General features: G+C 49.8%; 1 protein-coding gene across 1 annotated transcript in view; it reads left to right on the plus strand.

The window, feature by feature from the left end:
- LOC138452715 (olfactory receptor 2D2-like) overlaps positions 1-22,525 on the plus strand; it is a 90,966-nt gene extending 68,441 nt beyond the window's left edge. Inside the window, exon 5 of the mRNA XM_069605064.1 lies at positions 21,557-22,525. Coding sequence (XP_069461165.1) covers positions 21,557-22,525 — 969 coding nt within the window. The remainder of the gene's footprint in view (positions 1-21,556) is intronic.
- Positions 22,526-23,552: the final 1,027 nt, after the last annotated feature.

Here is a 23,552-nt window from a genome sequence, read left to right on the forward strand (position 1 = left end):
TCATTGCTACACAGGACAAACAAGCGAGTTATAGCCACATTGCTTGACGATCCTCCTCTACACTATTGGACATGCCAAATTGCTCAATGATCCTCCTCTACACTTTTGGACCCGACACATTGCTCGACGATCCTCCTCTACACTATTGGACCTGCCACATAGCTCGATGATCTTCCTCTACACTATTGGACCCGACACATTGCTCGACGATCCTCCTCTACACTATTGGACCTGCCACATAGCTCGATGATCTTCCTCTACACTATTGGACCCGCCACATTGCTTGATGATCCTACTCTACACTATTCGACCTGCCAAATTGCTCGATGATCCTCCTCTACACTATTGGACACACCACATTGCTTGATGATCCTCCTCTACACTATTGGACCTGCCACATTGCTCAATGATCCTCCTTTACACTTTTGGACCCGACACATTGCTCGACGATCCTCCTCTACACTATTGGACCTGCCACATAGCTTGATCTTCCTCTACACTATTGGACCCGCCACATTGCTTGATGAACCTCCTCTACACTATTGGACCTGCCACATTGCTCAATGATCCTCCTTTACACTTTTGGACCCGAAACATTGCTCAACGATCCTCCTCTACACTATTGGACCTGCCACATAGCTTGATGATCTTCCTCTACACTATTGGACCCGACACATTGCTCGACGATCCTCCCCTACACTATTGGACCTGCCACATAGCTCGATGATCTTCCTCTACACTATTGGACCCGCCACATTGCTTGATGATACTCCTCTATACTATTGGACCCACCACATTGCTCGATGATCCTCCTCTACACTTTTGGACCTGCCACATTGACCGGACGATCCTCCTCTACACTTTCGCACCTGCCACATTGCTTGACGATCCTCCTCTACACTATTGGACATGCCACATTTCTCAATGATCCTCCCCTACACTTTTGGACCCGCCACATTGCTCGACGATCCTCCTCTACACTTTTGGACTCGCCACATTGCTTGATGATACTCCTCTATACTATTGGACCCACCACATTGCTCGATGATCCTCCTCTACACTTTTGGACCTGCCACATTGACCGGACGATCCTCCTCTACACTTTCGCACCTGCCACATTGCTTGACGATCCTCCTCTACACTATTGGACATGCCACATTTCTCAATGATCCTCCCCTACACTTTTGGACCCGCCACATTGACCAGACGATCCTCCTCTACACATTTGGACCCGCCACATTGCTTGACGATCCTCCTCTACACTATTCAACCCGCCACATTGGTCGTTGATCCTCCTCTACACTTTTGGACTCGCCACATTGCTTGATGATCCTCCTCTATACTATTGGACCCACCACATTGCTTGATGATCCTCCTCTACACTTTTGGACCCGCCACATTGACCAGACGATCCTCCTCTACACATTTGGACCCGCCACATTGCTTGACGATCCTCCTCTACACTTTTGGACCTGCCACATTGCTTGACGATCCTCCTTTACACTATTGGACCTGCCACATTACTCGATGATCGTCCTCTACACTATTGGACCTGCAACATTACTCGATGATCCTCTCTACACTTTTGGACCTGCCACATTGCTTGACGATCATCCTTTACACTTTTGAACTCGCCACATTGCTCGATGATCCTCCTCTACACTTTTGGACCCGCCAAATTCCTTGAGGAACTAATGCTGCTAAACTTTATCTCACAAGCAGTGTCAAGTCCTAATGACCTTCTGATCCTCCAGGACCTGCTGCATTCCTTTTCTAGCAGTTAATCCTGATCAATCGGACTCCGGTAGGACAAGGTGATCTGAGAAAATGTTAAGGATGGGCGGCTTGCCTAGGTTTAGGTAGCAAACCAACATCGAAAACCAAGGGAGAATCGGCGTGAGGTACTACAACTTTGAGTATTTGCAGCCAATTGCAGTGACAAAATACCTGGATTAAACTAAGGCTGCCGGCCATCAACACAACACAGCATGATGCAAGAGCGATTATAACGTCTGTAATAAAAGAACCGACCAATCGCTGTTGACACATAGAAATCAAAGCGATTAGATCCATATTTATGATTGTAATAAAAAAATTAACCAAAGCCAAACTGAATACCTCAGGTTGAAAAAAAATAAAACAGTAAACCTAAAAAAAGTAGTGTTAAATAACAAAAAAATGATAATCGAACCAAAAGGCTGGAGTAGTGTCAATTCTTGGAAGGGGGGGGGGGGGGGCGAACATGAACATTTCTATTCTATTCTATAGCGTTTGTATATAGGGCCAACATGCCCCAAGGCCTCAGAGCGCTCATTTGAATTAGTTGTGTAGTGAAGAGGTTCTAAAGATGACACCCCAAAAGAAGATCAGCGCAGAGGGATTTATGAAGCACGTGATTGTTGTTAGTGCCTGGTGCCTGGGGTCTAAATCTTCAAGGTGGACGCAGAGTTTGGATGAAGCTACATCAAAAATCCCTGGCGAGGAAGCACACATGCAATCCTCCTGTTCAGGCTGCACCCGGCACGCTATGTCCAACACCAGAACTGGGACTTGCGGCCAGTAAATGGAGGTGTTGGCTGCTTTTCATGTATGAATACATCTCCACTGACTACATACTTTCAACGTTATGTGGGTGTCTAGCTTCTAAAAAAAGTCCCCAATAGCAGGCAAGACTCTGATATGGAAGAAGAGATATCAGATGGTATATGGTTTCCAGTCTGGGGATTGAGTTCTGAGGAAGACATTACCAAGAATCCTGAGGCACGTTGTTGCTTTTTGCTTGTTTGCTTTTGCCGGGAAACTTTGAGCTTACTAATAACACCAAAACCTGTTTATTCAGATAGCTCTATGGGCCCGATTCATGGAAATGTGCGCAGAAATCCTGCAAGGGCCGCGCGCCAAGAAGGACACAGCGTGAGCCTGTGCGCAGAATAAAAAGTGTGCTATATGCGTATTCATGGAATTGTTAGCGCAAAGTAACCATATTCGCAAGTCGCAGCCGGAACGCCCCTGACACGCCCACACGCAAAGCATAAACAGCCAGATCAGCTACCTTTGTGTGCTCTCCCGGGCGCAAATACACGCACCCTTCAAACAGTTTGTGGCGTCCCCCACATGCAGGCCTGCTTCTCAGAGACCCTGAGCACGGCCCCCTGTAACTGTTCCCAGCACCCCGACAACCTGCGTATTAAAAATCGTAACTCGGTCTAAACTCGGAATATCTGCATGCAAACCTCCGGAAACCGTTCCTTCACCGAGCTACACTGCTTATGTGCACCCCTAAGTAAGTTCAGAACCCTGGTTGCATACGCGCACCCCAAAATCAGACATGCAACCCCACCTCTGCACTGAAAATCCTACGCATAAGTGTACTTACGCCTGCCTGTGGGTGTGGGATCGCATGAAGGACTTGTGTGGCCATTTCTCAGCTGAGAGGTTGCTCGATCGAATCCATGAATACATCTTGTGCCACTGCCTGCAGGCCGTCCCTCGGAACTCCCATTTTTGAGCAAGTTCTTCCCCATTTTTGGTGTTCCGCCTATTAGACAGAATCATATGCAGTACCCTTTGGGAACACTACACACAATTAAGACTACAAGTGTAAGTACAATTTCACCTTGGTACAAGCCTGTACTACACAAGTGGTAGCGATGGCTGAGCAGCCAGACTTATCTCAAGAGTAAAGTGAGCAGTACAAGAGATTACACAAAGGACAACAATTACTATGGTTCAAACAAACACTGATTCAAGGTTTCTAAGTAAATTAATATACATTTAATTACACCAGCATTTATAAAACACTTCACTATCATAAAGCAGCAGAAAATCACAGTCTTAGTATACTACACTAACACCCAATCATTTCTGGACAAGTTAAGCTCAAAAGGAAGTCTGAGCAAAATGGCACTCCAGCAATTTAAAAGGGAGAAAAGACAAGGTTATCCAAAATCATTAGCACCAACAAGTTATAGGCAGGGAAATCTAGAAAAGGCTACTACAACCAGGATTCAAGTCAATAGGTCTGGTCCAATGTTAATGGTTCAGAGTCTTTGCAGAGGATCACACAGTTCAAAGTAGTTTGCAGTTAAGTCTTTGCCAAGAGTTCAAAATGAAGTTGGTCGAAGGAAAAGTTACTTAAAGGAGAAGAGAAGGACAAGCCTTCGGAGAGGCGAAAGATTTCCACGTGCTTTCACCAAGGTCAGACAGAAAAAACGACCAATTTGCACAGTACCTTTAAAGAAGAAGAATGCTGTAGCTGAGGCAGTTGTTCCTGGCAGTTCCTGCAGGCTCGCAGTTCCTGAAGCTTCCGTCGTGGTGACAAGAAAGAGGACGGCTGTAGGGTCCTGCACTGCCCAGGGAAGGAGCCAGCAGCGGAGCAAAACAACGAATAAAAGGTGCGCTCCTTAAAAGCCAAACTGGTTCTCTTCCCACTGGCTATCCGATCCACTGCAGTGATGCACAGTAAATTCGACCAGGATGAGGATCGGTGTCTGGTGTTTGGTGAGGTGGTTGTTCCCACCAAGCTTGAGGGCAGAAGATTCCTTGCATATCTCCTCTGTCGTCGAAGTTTCAGGTGATTCGGACCTGCAGCAGGGCTTCACCGGTTGTCCAGTAGTTGCAGCAGTCGTCTTCTTTCAGCTTCTCTTTGGTTCTCTCGTTCCAGTGGCGACTCTGCCATCCAGTCCCAGAGACTGGCTTTTTATGCACCAAATTCCCATTCACACAGCCTGGCTGTCAATCACACAGCAGGGTGTCTGTCCTGGCAGGGCAGCCACCTAGCCAATCAAACAAGAGTGCGACTTGGGTCTCCAAGGAGACCTTGTGCAGGGGGCCTCAAACCCTTCCCTCACATCCTGTCCACCCAGACACTCAGGCGCCTAAGGAGGGCTTCTGTGCAGAAGCCCGCCAAAGGACGGAGAACAAAGGAAGTAAAACACTAGAAAGACCTTTACAAAAAGATATGGCCAAAGAACTCAACTGGAACCAAGTTAAAAATATGAGTGGGTTACCGAGTTTGAGTTCGAGGCTACCACCTTAGCCTCCAATGGTACCAAAGGCTATTTTCATAGTCTGCGGTAAAATAAAAATGGTAGATGCCACTCCCACCAGCCAAATCTTAGAGAAAGGGGAACATAATAATGTTCCACGAGAATCAGACAAAAGGGGATAACTATTAACCCCTCCAGTACTCTATTGGAAGATAGTTTGTACTGGGTCTGTATTTTTAAAAAGACTAGTAAAGTCAATGGCAACTTTACATGTTCTGGGAGACAGCAGTCAGTCCCAAAAAATGGAGTTTAAAGTGGCAAGTCGGAAAAGACAACCCTGTGTCACTGCACTAAAGGTGCTGTGTGACACACAGTAAAAAGATGATGCCTATGGAGTGGGTGAGACTCCACAGTCCATGAGCACAAAAATGTACAACACAGCAAAATACATGTGAGAGTGGGGAAAAAAAGGCAGAGGATTACCCCAAACTAGTGATTCATTCCTGAATTTTCCAAAGGTGAGTAGAACACCATTTAACAGAGACACACTCCAGATGGCTGCTGGAGAAGGCCACATCAGTGTCATGCACACACGTCTTTTGTTGGCTGAGTAAGTTGCAAAAGACATAAGTGCCGAACACACCCTCCTGTGTTCGGCACTTATGTCTTTTGTTGGAGGGGGAGAAGGCCAAAACAGTGTTGGGAAAAGGCCGCTCTTTGTGGAGAAAAGACCAAAGCACTGAGAAGCCTAAGCTTTGCTGACAGAAGACATGGTCAAAGATGTGTTATGCACACAGGGCTTTGATTGGAGAAGGCCAAAGCAGTGTTAGGCACACGTGTCTTTTGTGAGAAGGTCACTGCAGTGGAAATCAACATATGTGTCATAGGTTTAGAAGGCCAAAGCAGTGTTGAACAGTGCTCTCCTTTTTGTGGTGAGGTGAATCTGCCCAAGGATCTGGATTTGCTAGGACTCAGAGTAGCGGCCGGAGAAGGGATGTATCTATTGGGTATCATCAACCTGCATTATATGCATGCCTTGGAGAAGCAAACACAGAATTCGGGTCGCGCGCATCAGTCACGCTCACCATTCAATGGCTGCAAAGGTCGTCCATTGCAAAAAATAGGGTCATCATTCTCTAGTGACTCCGGTGCATTGGAAGAAGTGTAATCATGCTGGGCTCAACGGAGGATCAACTGGAGGAGGAGGAAAAGGAAGGGGACCCTCCTTCATCTTAGGCACAAGAGCGAGAAGAGATGGCATCACTTCAGCAACGACTAGAGCATGCCACTGATGGCAAATAAGGGGGGATTCCCCACTTCTAATTGCCATGGAAACAGATGACAATGAAGAATATGACGAAGATTTTGCTACACCCCTTAATTCATGATCAAGGCTCACAAACCTCTGCTTTGACGATACCACAGATAACGAGGGAGACAAAGAAAAAGAACACAAGGGTGCCAGCATGGATGCACCCAGCAATATTCAAGCAGTAAACACATAAAACCAACTTTAGACACCACTGAGTCTAAAGAAACATGCACTAATGGTAGTACAGCTTTGCGGTCACTCATCTCAACACCATTAGCACCCCTGCAAGCAGCACCTCCACACCATGCGCTGCAAAATACACTGAGTAGACAAAAAGGGGGCGGGGCAGGGGTGTAGACAGGGTAGGGCCTGAGAGCAAGGTCCACCCAAACTCTGTAAATGACCACTCAGCAGTGCTGTGTTAGTGTCACTAGCTTCAGGCTGCACGTGTTAGGCAATCCAGGCTTTGCCTCTGAAGAGGGGAGTTTAGTCTTAGGCCCTCATTACGACCCTGGCGCAAAGCGAAAAACGATGGCGGTAAACGATTACCGCCATCGTCTTCCGCTAGGGCCGATTACGACCCGTGACCGTAAACTACGATGGCCCTCATTACGACCCTGGCGGAGGACCATGGTGCAATTTGCACCATGGTCCATGGCGCAGAGCTACCAACTCCGCCATGGGGGTTGGCGGACTTACCGCCTCATTCCGACCTTGGCGGGGCGGTAAGTCCCCAATCCCCATTTACCCTTCCCCATTCCCATTTTTGCCCCATAGGGTATAATGGGAGTGGGGAAGGCGTTAATTACGCCACCGTAAATTACGGTGGCGTAATTAATAACAGGTCCCGTAGCGCCATGGATTTTTCCGCCCGGAAAAACCAGGCGAAAAAACCACCATGGCGATACGGGAACTCGTAGTAGGGCGGAGAGGTACGCCATGCATTACGCTGGCGTAAACCCCTCTCCGCCAGGGTCGTAATGAGGGCCGATGTCATTAGCGGCATCGTAGCTAACGCTGCCGCTGACTGCGCCAAGGGCGCGCGCACGCGAACATCCACACCGTATTTAGCGCCATGGCGGAAAGGTACGCGAATGCCGACCCAAGCAGACATGCCCCTAACGCCATCAACCAGCCCGTTAAGTACCTTACCGCCATGGTGCTAATTACGCCATCGCGAACCAACCGTAAAGGGCCATGTAAAGTGAATGCAGCTGCCACAGGTGCACAGAAACAGCACAGGTGAAGGCAATACAGACTCAGGAAGTACAAAAAGAGCACACCCCACCCCTTCCCACACCCAGTCACACTGCACAATGATACCAATAGGACTAGCAATGTTGGGGCTGGAGGACCTGATAGCAATGCGAGTGCTACAACAACAACAACAACAACAACAACAACAACAACAACAAGCTGCACAGAGGAGACGCAGGAGGAGAAGGAGGGCAAGGCAGGCCCAGCAAGCCCCACCAGCACAGCCAGTGCCACCACGCAGGCAGCCCCCAATCCCACGCATCAGACCCAGCCCATTCAACCTCACCGCTGAGCAGATCCACACCCTGTACCGACTGGACCGGGACACCATCACCACCATTGTGGACATGATACACAACGACATCGTCAGCATGATTGAAACACCCACTGCCACCCCCCCCCTACTGAAGGTAGTGTCCGTGCTCCACTTCCTGGCCACAGGCACCTACCAGCACACAGTGGGGCACTTGCATGGCATATCACAACCATTATTCTCGCGTACACTGATGCAAGTGCTCGAAGCCCTCCTCAAGCACACAGATGACCACATCTCATTACCACGGTCTGCCCAGGAGATTGCCAACACCAAAGTGGGTTTCCATGCACTGGCCGGCATACCTGGTTGCATTGGTGCCATTGACTGCACCCATGTTGAATTGGTGGTCCCACATGCCATGGAGGTACCGTACCGCAACCGTAAACATTTCCACTCAATCAACGTGCAAATGGTCTATGACTCCAACAGGATCATCACACATTGTTCTGCCAGATACCCCTGATCAACCCATGATTCAATGGTCCTTTGGAACTCCACAATACCACGCTACATGGATCGACATGCAGGGCCAAGATCCTACCTACTCGGTGAGTCTAATGTCATGAGCATGGAAATGCAAAGTGGGTGTTGAATGACGTACCAATGCATATTTCATCTGGCAGATACAGGGTGGTGATGCATACGTCACATGGGTGCAACTAGCAGTAGCCAGATCATTCCCGGTGGCAGCACTGACGTCAACAGAGTAGTGTACACATCATGCCTGACCTAATCATCCCAACATGTGAATGAAAGTGCATCTCAAAAACGACACAACCATTTGCAAGTGCATTGTGCAAATTGTGACCGCATTGACCCTAAAGAAAAACACCAACATGCATGTCACCATGCACCAACTACTGAAAGGCCTGTCCCCCACAACTGCGCACAAAGGAGGCACATGACAGACAGGAACATCAATGCACCACTACAAGACCCACAAACTGTCCCCATTGACACCTGTAATGCTCACTGGGGTCATAATGAGCCAGACATCAATGTTGCTATCATGTGAGCTTCAAGCTCACAGGACACGTGCAAGGTCACATGAATGACGGCCTGAACGGACACAGTGGATGGCCACTCACAAGGCAATCGTCCCCCCTGCATTGTGTTTTTGCATGCAAAACAGTACATGAGAGCCATGAACACATACTGGTTGCACAGTGTAAATCCATAACCACAACTCCAATTGGTGCACAGTAACAGTCAGAATCAAGGCATGGTTGTGCGTCATGTTCACATATCAATCTCGTTCCTGACACATTCTTTGCTCACATTTTACAGGTGATGCGGGCTATCCCCTGAAGAGGTGGCTCCTCACACCAGTGCGGAACCCATCGAACCAGCATGAGGAGGACTACAACCATTTCCCATGCACGTACCCGTGTGGTGATAGAGCATGCTTTTGGCCTACTGAAGGCACGTTTCCGCTGCCTCAGCAGGTCTGGCGGGGCACTCCTGTACCGCCATGAGAAGGTTGCAAAGATCGTCATGGCATGTGTCATGCTACACAATATGTGCATCAGACGAAACGTGCCTCTGCCCCCTGCCCCCTGACGCAGAACCACAACCACCTGATGATGGGGATGATGATGATGGGGATGGGGCAGCACCTCAGGGAGGCAGCGATGCACAGGAGGGGCATATAATGCGTCAGAATGTCATTGACCGATACTTCTAGCACACACAGCGAGTGTGTGACATATGGATGGCACTTGGGGCACTGTGTGTGTCTGGTATGTCAACACTGTGGACTGTAAAACAATAAAGCACACATACGCAATGAGGAATGTCCACACTTTTTGTTTGTGAGAAAAGAAAAAGTGTATTGTTCTTCTGAATAGGTATAACAGAACCCCTCCCCCTCCCCCTGAACACTCCAACACACCCAATTCCCCCCTCCCCCTCCCCCTGAACACTCCAACACACCCAATTCCCCCCTCCCCCTCCCCTGAACACTCCAACACACCCAATTCCCCCCTCCCCCTGCCCCCTGAACACTCCAACACACCCAATTCCCCCCTCCCACTCCCCCCTGAACACTCCAACACACCCAATTCCCCCCTCCCCCTCCCCCCTGAACACCCTGCAAACATGTGACAGTGCCCGTGGTGAAGTGTGTATAGTTTACACACTATTGACTGCCCCCTCTCCCGGAACCTGGGGCCCCCCTGCCTGTGCTCCTCAGGGTCCTGGATGACCTGCGGACGGGAGAGGCTTGTGCTGAACTTGCAGCTGAGGATGTACCGGGCTGCTCAGTACGGCATGTGTCCAGAATTGTCTGGATGAGCTGGCTCCTCATCTGCCGCACTGCAGCAAGTTCGGTGCATATGTCCCTGCTGGCAGTTTGGATGGCAGCCCTGATGCCATCAGCACTCCTCTCCATGGCTGCACTGGCACTTCCACATTCTGCAACATGCTGCGTGAGGAGTGTGCCCAGTGCTTCCTGCCTGTTGGCAATCTGCTCCAGCGACAGCTGGAATTCTGGCCCAATGGAGGGTGCCAATGGGGGACCAATGGGACTACTCCCATCTTCCACAACTCCCACTGGGCTTGGAGTTGCTGGCCATGAATTAGCAGGCGATTGGCCCAGGGTGTCATCTCCATGATGGCTGATTGGGGATAGGTGTGGTGAGTGCAGTTGCGTGTTGTGGTCAAGTCCAGTGTCATCCTCCACATCACTGTCGGAGCAGGCAGCGATGGCTGCAGTCTCCCCAACAGTACTACTCCCTGCTGACACATTGCCCTCAGTGGGCAACAGTGGGTGTTGTTGGGCTGCAGGTGCTGTCATGACCCCTTCCTCGGGGGACTTTGCTGCCCTGGCCTCTTCAGCCTGACGTGGTTTCTGCCTGGGTCCAGCAGAGGTGGATGCATGGTTCCCTTCTCCCACTTTCCTGGCCTTCTTGGCTGGGGTGCTGGTGCTGTCGTCCCTGCCAGTGTCCGATTGCGAGCCTGTGGTGGAGCAGAGGAGGGTGACTGTTATTGATGGTTCAGCGGACATTGAGCAGGCATTGTGAAGAGTGTAATGGATAGATGGTGGAGTTAGTAGCCCGTGACATACAGGTTGCCTCCCTTTAGGTTCGGTTTTGCGTGCAGGTGTGTGTCTGCCTACTGTACAGTGTACATGCTGCATGTGCGCAGGGTGTGGCTCATCTGCTGATGTGTTGCGTCTGCCACATTGTGATTGTCACGTGCAAGTGTATCAGGGTGTCTTGCAAGGCTGGATATGAGGCACCTACCTGTCTCTCCAGATGTCGGGGCCCCTCTCTCCATCTCGCCGACATCTTTGATGCACTCAATGCCAATCAGAGAGGCACATGTCTCCTCCCATGGCTGCATCTTCAGTGGGGAGTCTGCTCCCCCGCCAGTTCCCAGGGCCAGGTTACTGTTGGCAGACATAATGCCCCGGACCCTGATCCGCAGGTCGTCCCATCTCTTGCGGCACTGTTTGGAGGTGCGTGGAGTGGTTCCAACAGCACTGACACGTTGTGCCACAAGTTCCCACACCTCCTTTTTGCGGCCTATGGCTGTCCGGGTCATCTCAGTGGAGAAGACAACATCGGCCTTCTCCTGGAGCGTGTCTGCAAGCATTTGCAGTTCCTCACGACTGAAGCGCTCCTGCCGCTGCCTGTCACATGCCTTCTTGACAACTTTAGGCATGGTTGGCTGAGGAAATGGGTGGGTATGGGAATGTCAGGGTTTGAGGGTTGGGTGTGGTGTGGTTGGGTAGGATGGCAATGGATTGTGTTTTTTAAGATGGCCGCTGTGCTGTTTCCCGTTCCACCGCGATTACGCTATTTCCGGTTCCGCATAATTGCAGTCACCGCTAATTACGGCGACCGCTGACTACGGTCGGCGCAATGATGGGTGGCGGTAGGTCACCCTGCGCTGTTAACGAGGGCGGTAAGTTTACGTTACCGCCATGGCGAAATGCTCGTGCGCGATGGGTCGTAATATGGCGCTCTTATCGCCATCGGACCATGGCGTTAACGCTCATTACGCCATGGCGGTAATTTCGATCACTTACCGCCTGGGTCGTAATGAGGCCCTTAGTCTCAGCTTTTGAAAAAGGTTGGGTATTTGGAGTTATTTCACTGAACAAAAGCAAAAAACACATATTGGCCCATGCCATGAATGCACAGGGATGGAATACAGGACGCAATATGGGCACCTTTTCACATTGGATGGCATAAGTCACATACTTAGTGTCTGCAAAGGCTCAAACAGCACTTCAACTCCCAGAGAGGATTCAAGGGTTTTTATGGATTTCTTTGCTAGGGTGCAAGGGCCACCCCACGCTCTCTCATCTAGTTTTAGCATTTCCCGGCCGGAACCAGGCCTCTATATTCCTCGGACAAGAAGATAGAGACTCTCGTCCCCTCCTGTCGATTCTCCAGCATGCCGTACAGGAGACCCCATAGCCAATTGCCTTCTCTATCTCAGCTCTCTCCGGGACCTTCTAAACTAGCCCTACACGGTCACTGCTGTTGCGGACAGTGCCTTTCAGCCATTCCACTCCACACAGCCTCCTTCTTTTCATGCACTGATGCTACTCTCCTTGTCTCTTAATCTTATCCTCCCCTCTCTACCCTCCTGCGCCCAACTCATCCACCCTCTCGCCTTCTTCCCCCTCTGATGTCTCTCCTCACTCTGTCTACTACTTGCCCCCAACTTTCAAGGTCACAACTGCCTGTTCCATACTACACTACTGCCCTCTCCTGTACACCCCTACTCCCTCTTTCACACTTCTACTACTCCACACCATACTACAACTCCACCACACGACACCACCTTCTGTTCAGTCACTCTTGTTTCACTCCCTCAAGCCCTTTCCACTCATTCTGTAGACTCGCTGTAACTCTCTCACTCACCCATCGTGCATGCAGACTCGCCACACAGTACCACTTGCTCTCACCAACCAATACCTTGCCTTTTCTCACTTTGCCTCCACACTCCAACTCACTATACTTGATTCTGTTGATCTCTTGGTCTGCCACCTCCTCCTCCTCTGACCGCACCCAACCAAGCACTGGCCTCCTGTTTACTTTGCTCCTTTTGCAACCCCTCCCCCCCCATGCATCTCCAATGCATTAGAGACCATGGCCAATCTGCCCATGTCTTCCCTGCCTAGGAAGCTTTTACAGATAAAGGAGAGGGCGCAAGCATCGGGATAAGACCCTACCCCTTTTGTCTATGCAGGCCTGTTCTTTGACAGTGTGACTGCAATGGCGGCATGCGAATCGTAGTTCCAAGTTGATGTTAGGGGGGCTTGGCGCCGCTTCCTCAGATGCCCAGAAGGTAGGTGAAGTCTCTCCCATGAACTGTTGTCCCGTTCTAAGTCCTGGTTGAAGCAGGCTTCCTGCGCTGCGCCAGTGACTGTGCGTGCAGGCACTGGGGAGAGTCGCTGTGCAGTACCTCTGGCAGCTGGGTAGGCGCGCTTGCGCTCTCTGTGGCTCAGTCCACTGAGACCATTGGCGGGAGGGTCCTCATGGGTTTTAATCCTGTGGCTGATCACTCGACACTCCTGTGCTCTTGCTTCTGGTTCTGGGAAAGAAAGAGAAAACCTGGGTCGCATGTTTTGTAAGAGGCGTGGTGTGATGCAAGTTGATACTGCACATATAAGAAGGCATGTGTGGAGGGGACAGGAATCAGGACCCTCCCAACACCACCTTCCTCCTCTCGGATAGGAATGGCTCTTGCTTTCACCCTGGTAGACCTCCCACCCCAGGCTGCGAGGGGTCTCTAGCCTCTCGTGACAAGGTCAGATTGCAGACTTTCTCACCACCCTCCTACACTGTCATAGCAGAGAGTCTTCTAAATTCATAGATTCTAAGACGCCAAATTGGAACAGCATATTTGCATGCAACAGAGAACTATTCCCCCTATCTGCAAACACGCCCACTGCTCCTGAGGCTTTCTAGCCTGTTATATAATACTACAAAAGACACTTACCTCTGTTTGCATTACTCCTTTGTGTTAAATCCTTCGATTTGTGTTAAAATCGAAGCTTCAGGCAGCTCAATGGCATCCTTGACCCTCACTGGGAACTAATGATGTGGCTCCACTTCCCATGAGCCTCTGCACCACGTCTCTAGGACCACGCTCTGAACGCGCTGATCGCCCAATGAGCATCAGGACGCTGGAGACAGCAGCCGGCCAATCAAACAGCAGATCCCTACGATGAAGGTTTGTTTGGAAGCGCGCTGGGGTCTTTCAGATGGGGGTCACTGGGAAAGGTGGTGGTGACACTAGTGGGTGTATGCAGAGCACAAGTAAAACGTTTACTTCTCACCTAGTCTTCATTTTGCTGGCTCAATCTACCAGTGGCCAGCGAGACTGTGGTATTCTTTCTAGCAGGACACTCACAAGCTAGAGTTCCTGCATCTAGTCTCAGATAGCACCACACACTCCGCTCGAGCACCGATGCCGCTGCTGGCAAAGCGGCTCTGCTAGTGGACGGTTTCTCTGGTTCCGGCTGAGACCAGGCAGACATGCATGGTCAGGATATCTGGGATAGGTCAGAATGTTGGGTTGTCGAGAGTCACTAGCGACCACCTGTCCGGCGATGAACTGTGTGTTGGAGGACAATCCTACATCACAGTCGCAGCTGGAGCAGGCCTCAGTAAAAGGGCTAGAGGCAGGTGAGGCACACGTCATCTACAGCTTTTTGCGACACACTTTAAAGTGCTGGGGCTTCCCCCTAGTTCTGGGATCCAGATCCTCTGTCTTTTAGCAGAGGGAGTTTATTAAAACACATTCTTCTTTCCTCCTGGAAAGCTAAAGTAGTCTAGACCCATTCGTAGGGTCCAGTACCCCCTATACAAATGAACCTTCTGAAAGTACTCTTGGGGGGCGCCTGCAGCTACCACAGTCTTCTTCTGAATTTCTATCGCTACAAGCACCTGTCCAGGCACCTCATCCAACAAGATCCCATCAAATCTCCCTGCAGCATGGACCCTCCAACAGGCATGACCTTTCTGGCCCCCACCCATGGGTTTGATTCTTCCAACCCCCGCTCCACAGGGTCACTCCCACCGCCTCCTCACAGACCTGTTTGGGTAACTGAGGGACCACTCCATCCTCTGACCAGAAAGTGTTGTTCAGTTTCTCTTCCTGCCTGTCTCACCCTCCCAGTGAAAGGGAGCAGAAAAGGGCAAGTGAGTGGGACAACCAAATGCATTCCTGCAAGATGCATAATGACAGTGTCAAGGATTTCTCACAGCCCACAAACAACACAGCACTGATGTCTCATATTAGGAACTTAGACATTTGAAAACATCTCCTCATCCAAAAGAATAGCACTGAAAACCCATCACAACCAGAATCGTTAGCTTCACACATACCGCAACTGCAGCCTGACCAACAGCCTTCTAGCATCAGGTGTGTAGGCTCAGATGGAGCGCACTCTTCTCGGAGACAGACCAGTGCGCGACTCATCCAACGGCAACCCCATTCCAGTCCCAATCAAGACCACTCCAGCATTCCTGCAGTTCAGCAAGGAGCTCAGGGATTGCCTCAGGCTTACTTTGGGAAGTTAAGCACTTTCATCAGAGAATCCAGAGCAAGGAGAGGCTGATGCTAATATATTTATCTGGTTCCGTTTTATTCCCTGTTAGCCCCTGGTTGCCCCTGGTTTCCACAATAATACACCATGCAAACAACATTCCAATCAACCTCTAACAGAGCACTCCACTGAACCAACTATTCACATGCACCACTGCCATGCTGCTGCTGCACACACGCATGAAATCAATGAGATACATAGCATGCGCCTCCCAGGCATACTCTACACCACCACACCTATTATCCCTGGCCTGCTTCACCCTCACTATCTCATTCACACCATCATTTATAAAGACTCACTCACACTTAGTAACTCCACCAATACACATCATTTGAAGCGCCATCTCTCGCTTGCTCCCCTCACTCACACCCACACCCACATCCACATCCCAATTGTATCCACCTCATTTACTGCCCCCAACACAGCCTCGACTTGCAAGAACTCCAATCCACCACCAGTCGTACACAGAAACTATTCAACTTAGTCAAGACCCTCTTCAAACCACCATCCACACTTTTCATATCTTACCCACTGCCCTCCCCGCATCCACTGCAGTATGCATTTCACCCATGGACTACTTCAACTCCCAAATACACATCAGGCAAGCCTTGCTCTTTGCTCTCCCTCTCCCACCCAGCCCCTGCTCCTAAACATTCCAACACAAGGAACTCTTTCTAACCCATTGAAAAAGGCCCCTTCACCATCCTTACTGAGAAAACAAAACCGGCACACTTTGTGCATGACGCAAGTCCAACTCAAGCTGCATCCAATGACCTCCATACCCTTGCTCCACAATGGCTCAACATCATCAATCGCTGTCTCACACTTGTTACCAGTTCCTCTGCATTTAAAACTAGACAATTGTCACCCTTACTGAAAAACCCATCTCTCGACCCCATGCCCCCTGAGACTTACCACCCCATTACTATACCACCATACTTCATCAGAACTGCTACAACACATCACCACAAACAACCTTCTCACCCGCTTGCAATCTGGCTTTCAACGAAGACACAGCATTGAGGCTGCTACACCTCCCATCATTGATTACCTGCACATCATTATAGACAATGGACACAGCACTACTCATACTTCTCGACCTCTCTGCAGCCTTCAGCACCATCGACCACACCCTTCTACCCATCACCCTATTCCATTCACACCAGATGAACATTCCAGGCCCTTTTCTCAACTGGTTCACCCCCTTCCTCACTGACAGGACATAGTATATATCCATGCCCCCTTATCAATCAAACCCCTTCCCGGTCAGGTACTGGGTCCCAACACGCTCCTCCATGTCTGCACTCCACTTCAACATATATGTAGAATTCCTTTCACAGGCACTTAACACACAAAATATATTTCCAGATCTCATTCCCTTCATAGCCCCACATCCTCAACGCTTGTCACTTCATCATCAAATGGCCAAGCACTCCCTTAAGCTCTGCCCTCCCAAAATGGAACAGCTCCTCATCTGCACCCCAGACACAAACCTGAACCCATCCCCGGATCAAAGAACTTACCACGGATAACACATCCCGCTTCACTCCTGTCAAATCCCTTGGCTTCACCATCAACCCCCACCTTTCATTGAAACACACATAGCAACAGTCCACAAAACATGTCATCTACAGCTACAGTACACGCCCTGCGCAAGATCATACAAATCCTTCCTCCTGATAACTCCTGCACCACAGTCCAAGCACTGGATCTGTCCAAGCTGAACTATGGTAATGCTCACCGCAAGGGACTTCCCAAAAGCACACATGCCCCCCTTGCAGCCATATTACCCAGGCTCATTCTCTAGTGGCCCAAACAATCACACACCACCCCAGCTCTCACTCAGATCCACGGGCTCCCTGTACCCTATAGAATCCCCTTCAAAGGGCTCCTTGTGGTATTCAAAGCCATCCACCACAAAACCCCATCCCACCTTCACCACAAACTCAAACCCATCCCCCATTCAACTACCAGACAAGCGAGTCCAACACCCTTTACCTTTTCCTCTCTGAAAACTTAACTAACATGCAAGGATCTAGCCACTGGGCCCCCACGGCATGGGACACTGCACCCTCCATCGCCACTTTCAGAAAAAGCTTCAGCATATACCTGTTTCCCCACACACAACCCTACCCGCCTCTCCTGCTACCACTATGCACACAAAAGCAAGGATTTAGCCACTGGGCCCCCACGGCATGGAACACTAAAGCTCTTCACATCCACACTTCACCCTCCATCGCCACTTTCAGAAAAAGCTTCAGCATATACCTGTTTCCCCACACACAACCCTACCCGCCTCTCCTGCTACCACTATGCACACAAAAGCAAGGATCTAGCCACTGGGCCCCCACGGCATGGAACACTAAAGCTCTTCACATCCACACTGCACCCTCCATCGCCACTTTCAGAAAAAGCTTCAACATATACCTGTTTCCCCACACACAACCCTACCCGCCTCTCCTGCTACCACTATGCACACAAAAGCAAGGATCTAGCCACTGGGCACCCACGGCATGGAACACTGCACCCTCCATCGCCACTTTCAGAAAAAGCTTCAACATATACCTGTTTCCCCACACACAACCCTACCCGCCTCTCCTGCTACCACTATGCACACAAAAGCAAGGATTTAGCCACTGGGCACCCACGGCATGGAACACTGCACCCTCCATCGCCACTTTCAGAAAAAGCTTCAGCATATACCTGTTTCCCCAGACACAACCCTACCCGCCTCTCCTGCTACCACTATGCACACAAAAGCAAGGATCTAGCCACTGGGCCCCCACGGCATGGAACACTAAAGCTCTTCACATCCACACTGCACCCTCCATCGCCACTTTCAGAAAAAGCTTCAGCATATACCTGTTTCCCCACACACAACCCTACCCGCCTCTCCTGCTACCACTATGCACACAAAAGCAAGGATCTAGCCACTGGGCCCCCACGGCATGGGACACTGCACCCTCCATCGCCACTTTCAGAAAAAGCTTCAACATATACCTGTTTCCCCAGACACAACCCTACCCGCCTCTCCTGCTACCACTATGCACACAAAAGCAAGGATTTAGCCACTGCACTGGGCACCCACGGCATGGAACACTAAAGCTCTTCACATCCACACTGCACCCTCCATCGCCACTTTCAGAAAAAGCTTCAACATATACCTGTTTCCCCACACACAACCCTACCCGCCTCTCCTGCTACCACGTTTCTATCCAAATCAGGCCTATCCTAACCTCAAAATATTTTCGGTTTCACCTCCCACCTTTTGATCACATTTTGAACCATGTAAGGCGCTCCAAGTGCCTCAGAGTATGGGCAGCATTTAACAAAAATTCTAATAAAATAATAAAATAAAATAAAATACCTAGGGGTTACCTAGGGTTGACCACTCCTAGGCATATAGCACCTCTGTGGTATAGGAGCTCCAAGCAACTCTAGCTTGTAAGCCCCATCCCACTGATGTCTGTCAACTCCAAACTACTTGTACAGCACACTCGTTGCCTCCTCGTAGGCTGCAACTACAAGTAAGAAGTAATGACTTAGTAACATGCACTGCACGGCACCTCAGAGGCACAGAAAGGCTACTCATATTTCACAGGGTGGGTGCAAGCGAAGGGTGCTAGGAGTTCTATTGTTATGTGCATGGTAACACAAAGAGGAAAAGGAACAAGAGAAAGGATGGGAAGAGCAGGTGGGAGGACACAACACACTTTACAAAAAACGTATTTTTTAAGAGAGTGATGACAACAAATGGAAGATAAGAGCGTGTTGTGACTCTTACCTCCCTGAAAAGTAGATGGTGTAGAGGCAAGATTTACTGGAGAAGAAGCACTGCATTGAATGGTACATGCATAACCCAAAAAGACAGTCAATCGTGAAGCTGGGTGTGCCAGGAAGTACCAGCACCAACAGGGCAACCAGGAAACATCAGAAGATGGACAACAGAGTGAGGCGACCGTGGTGAGCTGACATCGGTTCACGTGGACCGAGCAAGGGAAGAGCGGTGGCGGACAGCAGGCTCCGGTCCCATGGAATCGCTGGATCTATGTACTGCTTATCACTGTGCCAATAGTGGTCATGTGACTGGCAGGGGGAAGGACAGCACAGCTGCGAGTTGATGGTGCAGCGACGGCTGATGGCGAATGATGCTGCTTCAGAGGAGCAAAGTGGAGCTTCTTAAGTCATGACCTCAGCAAAGCTGCTGATACAAAAATGATTTGTAATTTGCTTGATTTCCGGACCTAGATCAGAAGGAAGTTGACATTTCTGCTTTATGCAGTGGCAGTCTAGTTCCGAGATCCATCACATCTCGTGAAGGCATTGTGAGAGGTTGTATGATGCTTCTATGATAAAACTCCCACCATGCATAAAGAATACCTTGATGGGGGCCCTTGCACCTACAGGCTTCCTCACCATGCAACGTTCTTCGTAGTTCATACCTGCAAAAGTTGTGGAAAGCATGACAACGGCGCTACTGATCAGTGCCCTTGACAAGCACTTTGCCCCCCTGGCATCAAACCCTGGCTCTGCCACTGTGCATGTGTAGGATTGATAGAGGTCACAGAAGAGAGGGGGTCTTGGGATGTGCAGTGCTTACCTGAAGCTCAACCCCTTCAAGACTGAATTCCTACTGCTGGCCAACAACACCGGACATCCAGACCTGGCTCTCTGCTATGCACCTCGAGGCCTTCACACTCCAGCTAATCACCTGTGCGAGGTCGCTTGGGTTCAACATTGACAAACACCAAACGTTCAAACCACACATAGCAAGGAAGACAAAAACAGCCTGGTGCCAACACTCTCTGCGACTGAAAATAAAGCTCTTTCCTCAAGAGAAAAACTCAGATCCGCTGTCCAAGCCTTGGTCCTCTCCCAAGTGGATGCTGGCAATGCCCTTTGGGAAGGCCTTCCAGCAACTACACTGGCACCCCTGAGATATGTCCTAAACACTGCGGGACGACTCAAAGGATTCAACCACATCACCCAACCTTTATCAAACTGGACTGGCTCCCATATCTTCAAATCCTATTGCATCATCTACAAGGCTATCACCCTGAAGTCCCCAAACTACCTCACTGAGAAACTCAGCATCTCTGGAAGCCTGCAATCCACCAGAAGTAAGGAAATGTGCAGACCTGAACTCTGCCAGTGCAGGAAGGAAAGAACCAGAGGATAGGACTTCTCTGTCTACGCCCCAAGACTCTGGAGCGTCCAGTCCATCAATATCAGACATGCGTCATTGCTTCTACAGTCAGGAAAGAGCTGACCTCCCTAACACCTAGGTCCACACACCCTCCACTACCTGTGACTTGGTGATCGGCTCCTACAGTGTCCTCCATTTGTTGCCTCTAGACCCCTTGCTACTAATTGCACAACCTCATCCTCCCGTTACTTCCCCACTCCCTTTTTCTCAGCATCCCTCTATGATTGTAAAGCACTCCCTTGCTTCCGGAAGCTAGGCCTGTGCTCAATAAATGCAATAATAATCATAATAATACCAGTTATGGACTGATGGTTGTGGAAGCCCTGGCACCGGGCGTCCTTTCCTCAATAAATATTCTGAGACAGAGGGCCTCATTACGAGTATGGAGGTAACCATGGTGCTATTAGCCCCATGGCTACTCCATACCGGGATCCAGTTCTGTGAATGAGGGATTACCGGGTCATTCCGACCTTGGAGGGACCCGGTATTTCCTCATTCACAAAACCAATCCCCATTTGAGGCCCCATAGGGCTCAATGGGACTGGGGATGGAGCTAATAACGGGCCCGTTAGTAACAGGCCCGTTATTAGCTCCTTCGTCTCCTTGTGGGACCCGCTAAGGACGTCTGGTCTGACCAGGGAACCTCGTAATAGGGCATCCCGTAATGAACGGTGTCGATCCCATACCGGCACCCTTCATTACGGGAATGCCTATGTTATAAGGAGGCCCAGAGACTTCTCTCTTCGGATGGTAATCCATCTTCCCTGGAACAAGTTGTTTTAGGACCATGAGAGTTGTTTCCTTTTCGTGTTTGATAGGTTTCCATTGATTGATTGATGTATACCAACACCTGCTTCTGCGTACATTGTTGCCTCTGGATGACTGTGCCGATCCCTGTCTCTTTTTCTAGGTAATTGAGCGGGATCCGATGGAACAAGAGAATGACACTGAAGTGACTCAATTCATTCTGCTAGGATTTTCCTGCGCTCCTCAAACTAAGATTGTACTTCTGATGGTGCTCGTGGTATTTTATCTGACCAACGTCGCTGCCAACAGCCTCTTCATCATAGTTGTTCTGAGTGATAGCCGTCTTCGCACCCCTATGTACTTCTTCCTTTGCAACCTGTCAATTCTGGACTTCTGCTTGTCATCCTTCAATACCCCCACCGTCTTAGAAGGTCTCCTCGTTCAGAGAATCACCATCATCTATTCTCAATGCATGGCCCAAATGTTCTTCTCCCTCTGGGTTGGGGAATCGGAATGCTTCCTTCTGGCGGTGATGGGCCTGGATCGCTATGTTGCCATCTGCAACCCATTACGATATCAACAGATTATGAGCAATCGAGTCTGTATCACACTAGCCGTTGCTATATGGAGCAGCGCATTTCTTCTCTCTCTACCAACTGTCGCCATGCTTCCCTTCATACATTTCTGCGGGCATAACACTGTTGACCACCTTGTCTGTGAACTACATGCCCTCTCACAGTTGACCTGCATGGACTCACAGTTTTCTAGATTGTCAGCTCCAATGCTTGCCTTTTTCAGTCTTGTGGCGCCAATGTTTTTTATCATTTTCACCTACCTTCGGATTATTGCTGCAATCCTGAGGATGCCAACAGCAGAGAGCAGGCGCCGGACATTTGCTACCTGCGGGTCCCACCTGGTAGTTGTGATCCTTTTCTACGGAACAGCCATGGTGATTTACCTAAGGCCTAAGTCAAGAGCCTCATCGGAGACGGACAAAACATTGGCATTGTTCTATGGGCAAGTAGTTCCAGCTCTTAACCCTCTCATCTATACTCTGAGGAATAAAGAAGTGAAAGTGTCACTGAAGAACCTGTACAGCAAGGCCGCTGTGTGCCGGGTATTCGGATGCTGAGCGATAGCCGGGGAACTTTTCCACACCGCAGCGTCCATAACATTTTACAAACCTTTATTAACAGTTTCCTACTAGAAGGCACATGTGAGCCTCTGCAGCTTTTCTAAGAGAGTTCTATGAACTGGCAGGATAACAGCAGGAGCATTTTAAGGCCTCTTTGCTGGTAATCCTCATTCATGTATGTATTTACTCAGCTGCTCAGGCCTCCACTGCTTTCTGTCTTCAGTCTTTGATCTTCGGCTCGGCATGGATAAGCATGTCAGCCAGGAACCAGTCAGCCAGGAACCAGTGAGATACCAGGGTGGCACCAACACCAGCCAGGTTTAGTTGGGCACTATGGGCCTCATTACCAGTCTGCTGGTCCAGAAATAAGGGGGCCGGAAGCAACGTACAAGCACCCTTTCCTGACCGGCAGACTACAACTCTGCCTTGCTGGGCCAGTGTACCTGCTGGTCAAAACGGCCCCAGAAAGCAGAGTTGTCACGGAATCACTGGCACTGTTGGCAACGGTGCTGGTGCTTCTGTGTCCCCACTCCCACTCTCCGCCTCCTGATATCCCGGGCTGCTGGGACGTGTAATGTCCCGGTGGCACCGGGATATCAGACGGCTGAACCAGTGTTTCAGTCTGGCGGCAACCCACCAGAGCACCGGCGCGTTACTGCCAGACTTGTAATGAGGAGTGAGCTTGGCAACTTATGCCAGAACAGTGAGTCAGGTGCTGTATTCCTGGGCAGCTGTGTATACATCTTACTTAATCAAAAGAAACACATTTTATCTTCATAATGCAATAACTAAAACATTTATCAATAATAAAGTATTTGAAATGATTCTTGTTAGCGTGCGTGGCTAGAGAACCTGCTCTCTACCAATGTGTACCTAGTGCAGTTATACCATCTTATGCCGTTGCACATGAGCACAACACATATCGTTAAACACTTTTTTATTAGTAATGAGTGATTATTATATACACACATGTATATGTATTTAATACACAATTCCAAAACGACGCAGACTAAACAACATGTAC

The sequence above is a fragment of the Ambystoma mexicanum genome, chromosome 4p (genome assembly GCF_040938575.1).
Source record: "Ambystoma mexicanum isolate Mex_15411 chromosome 4p, UKY_AmexF1_1, whole genome shotgun sequence".
NCBI classification, from domain to species: Eukaryota; Metazoa; Chordata; class Amphibia; order Caudata; family Ambystomatidae; genus Ambystoma; species Ambystoma mexicanum.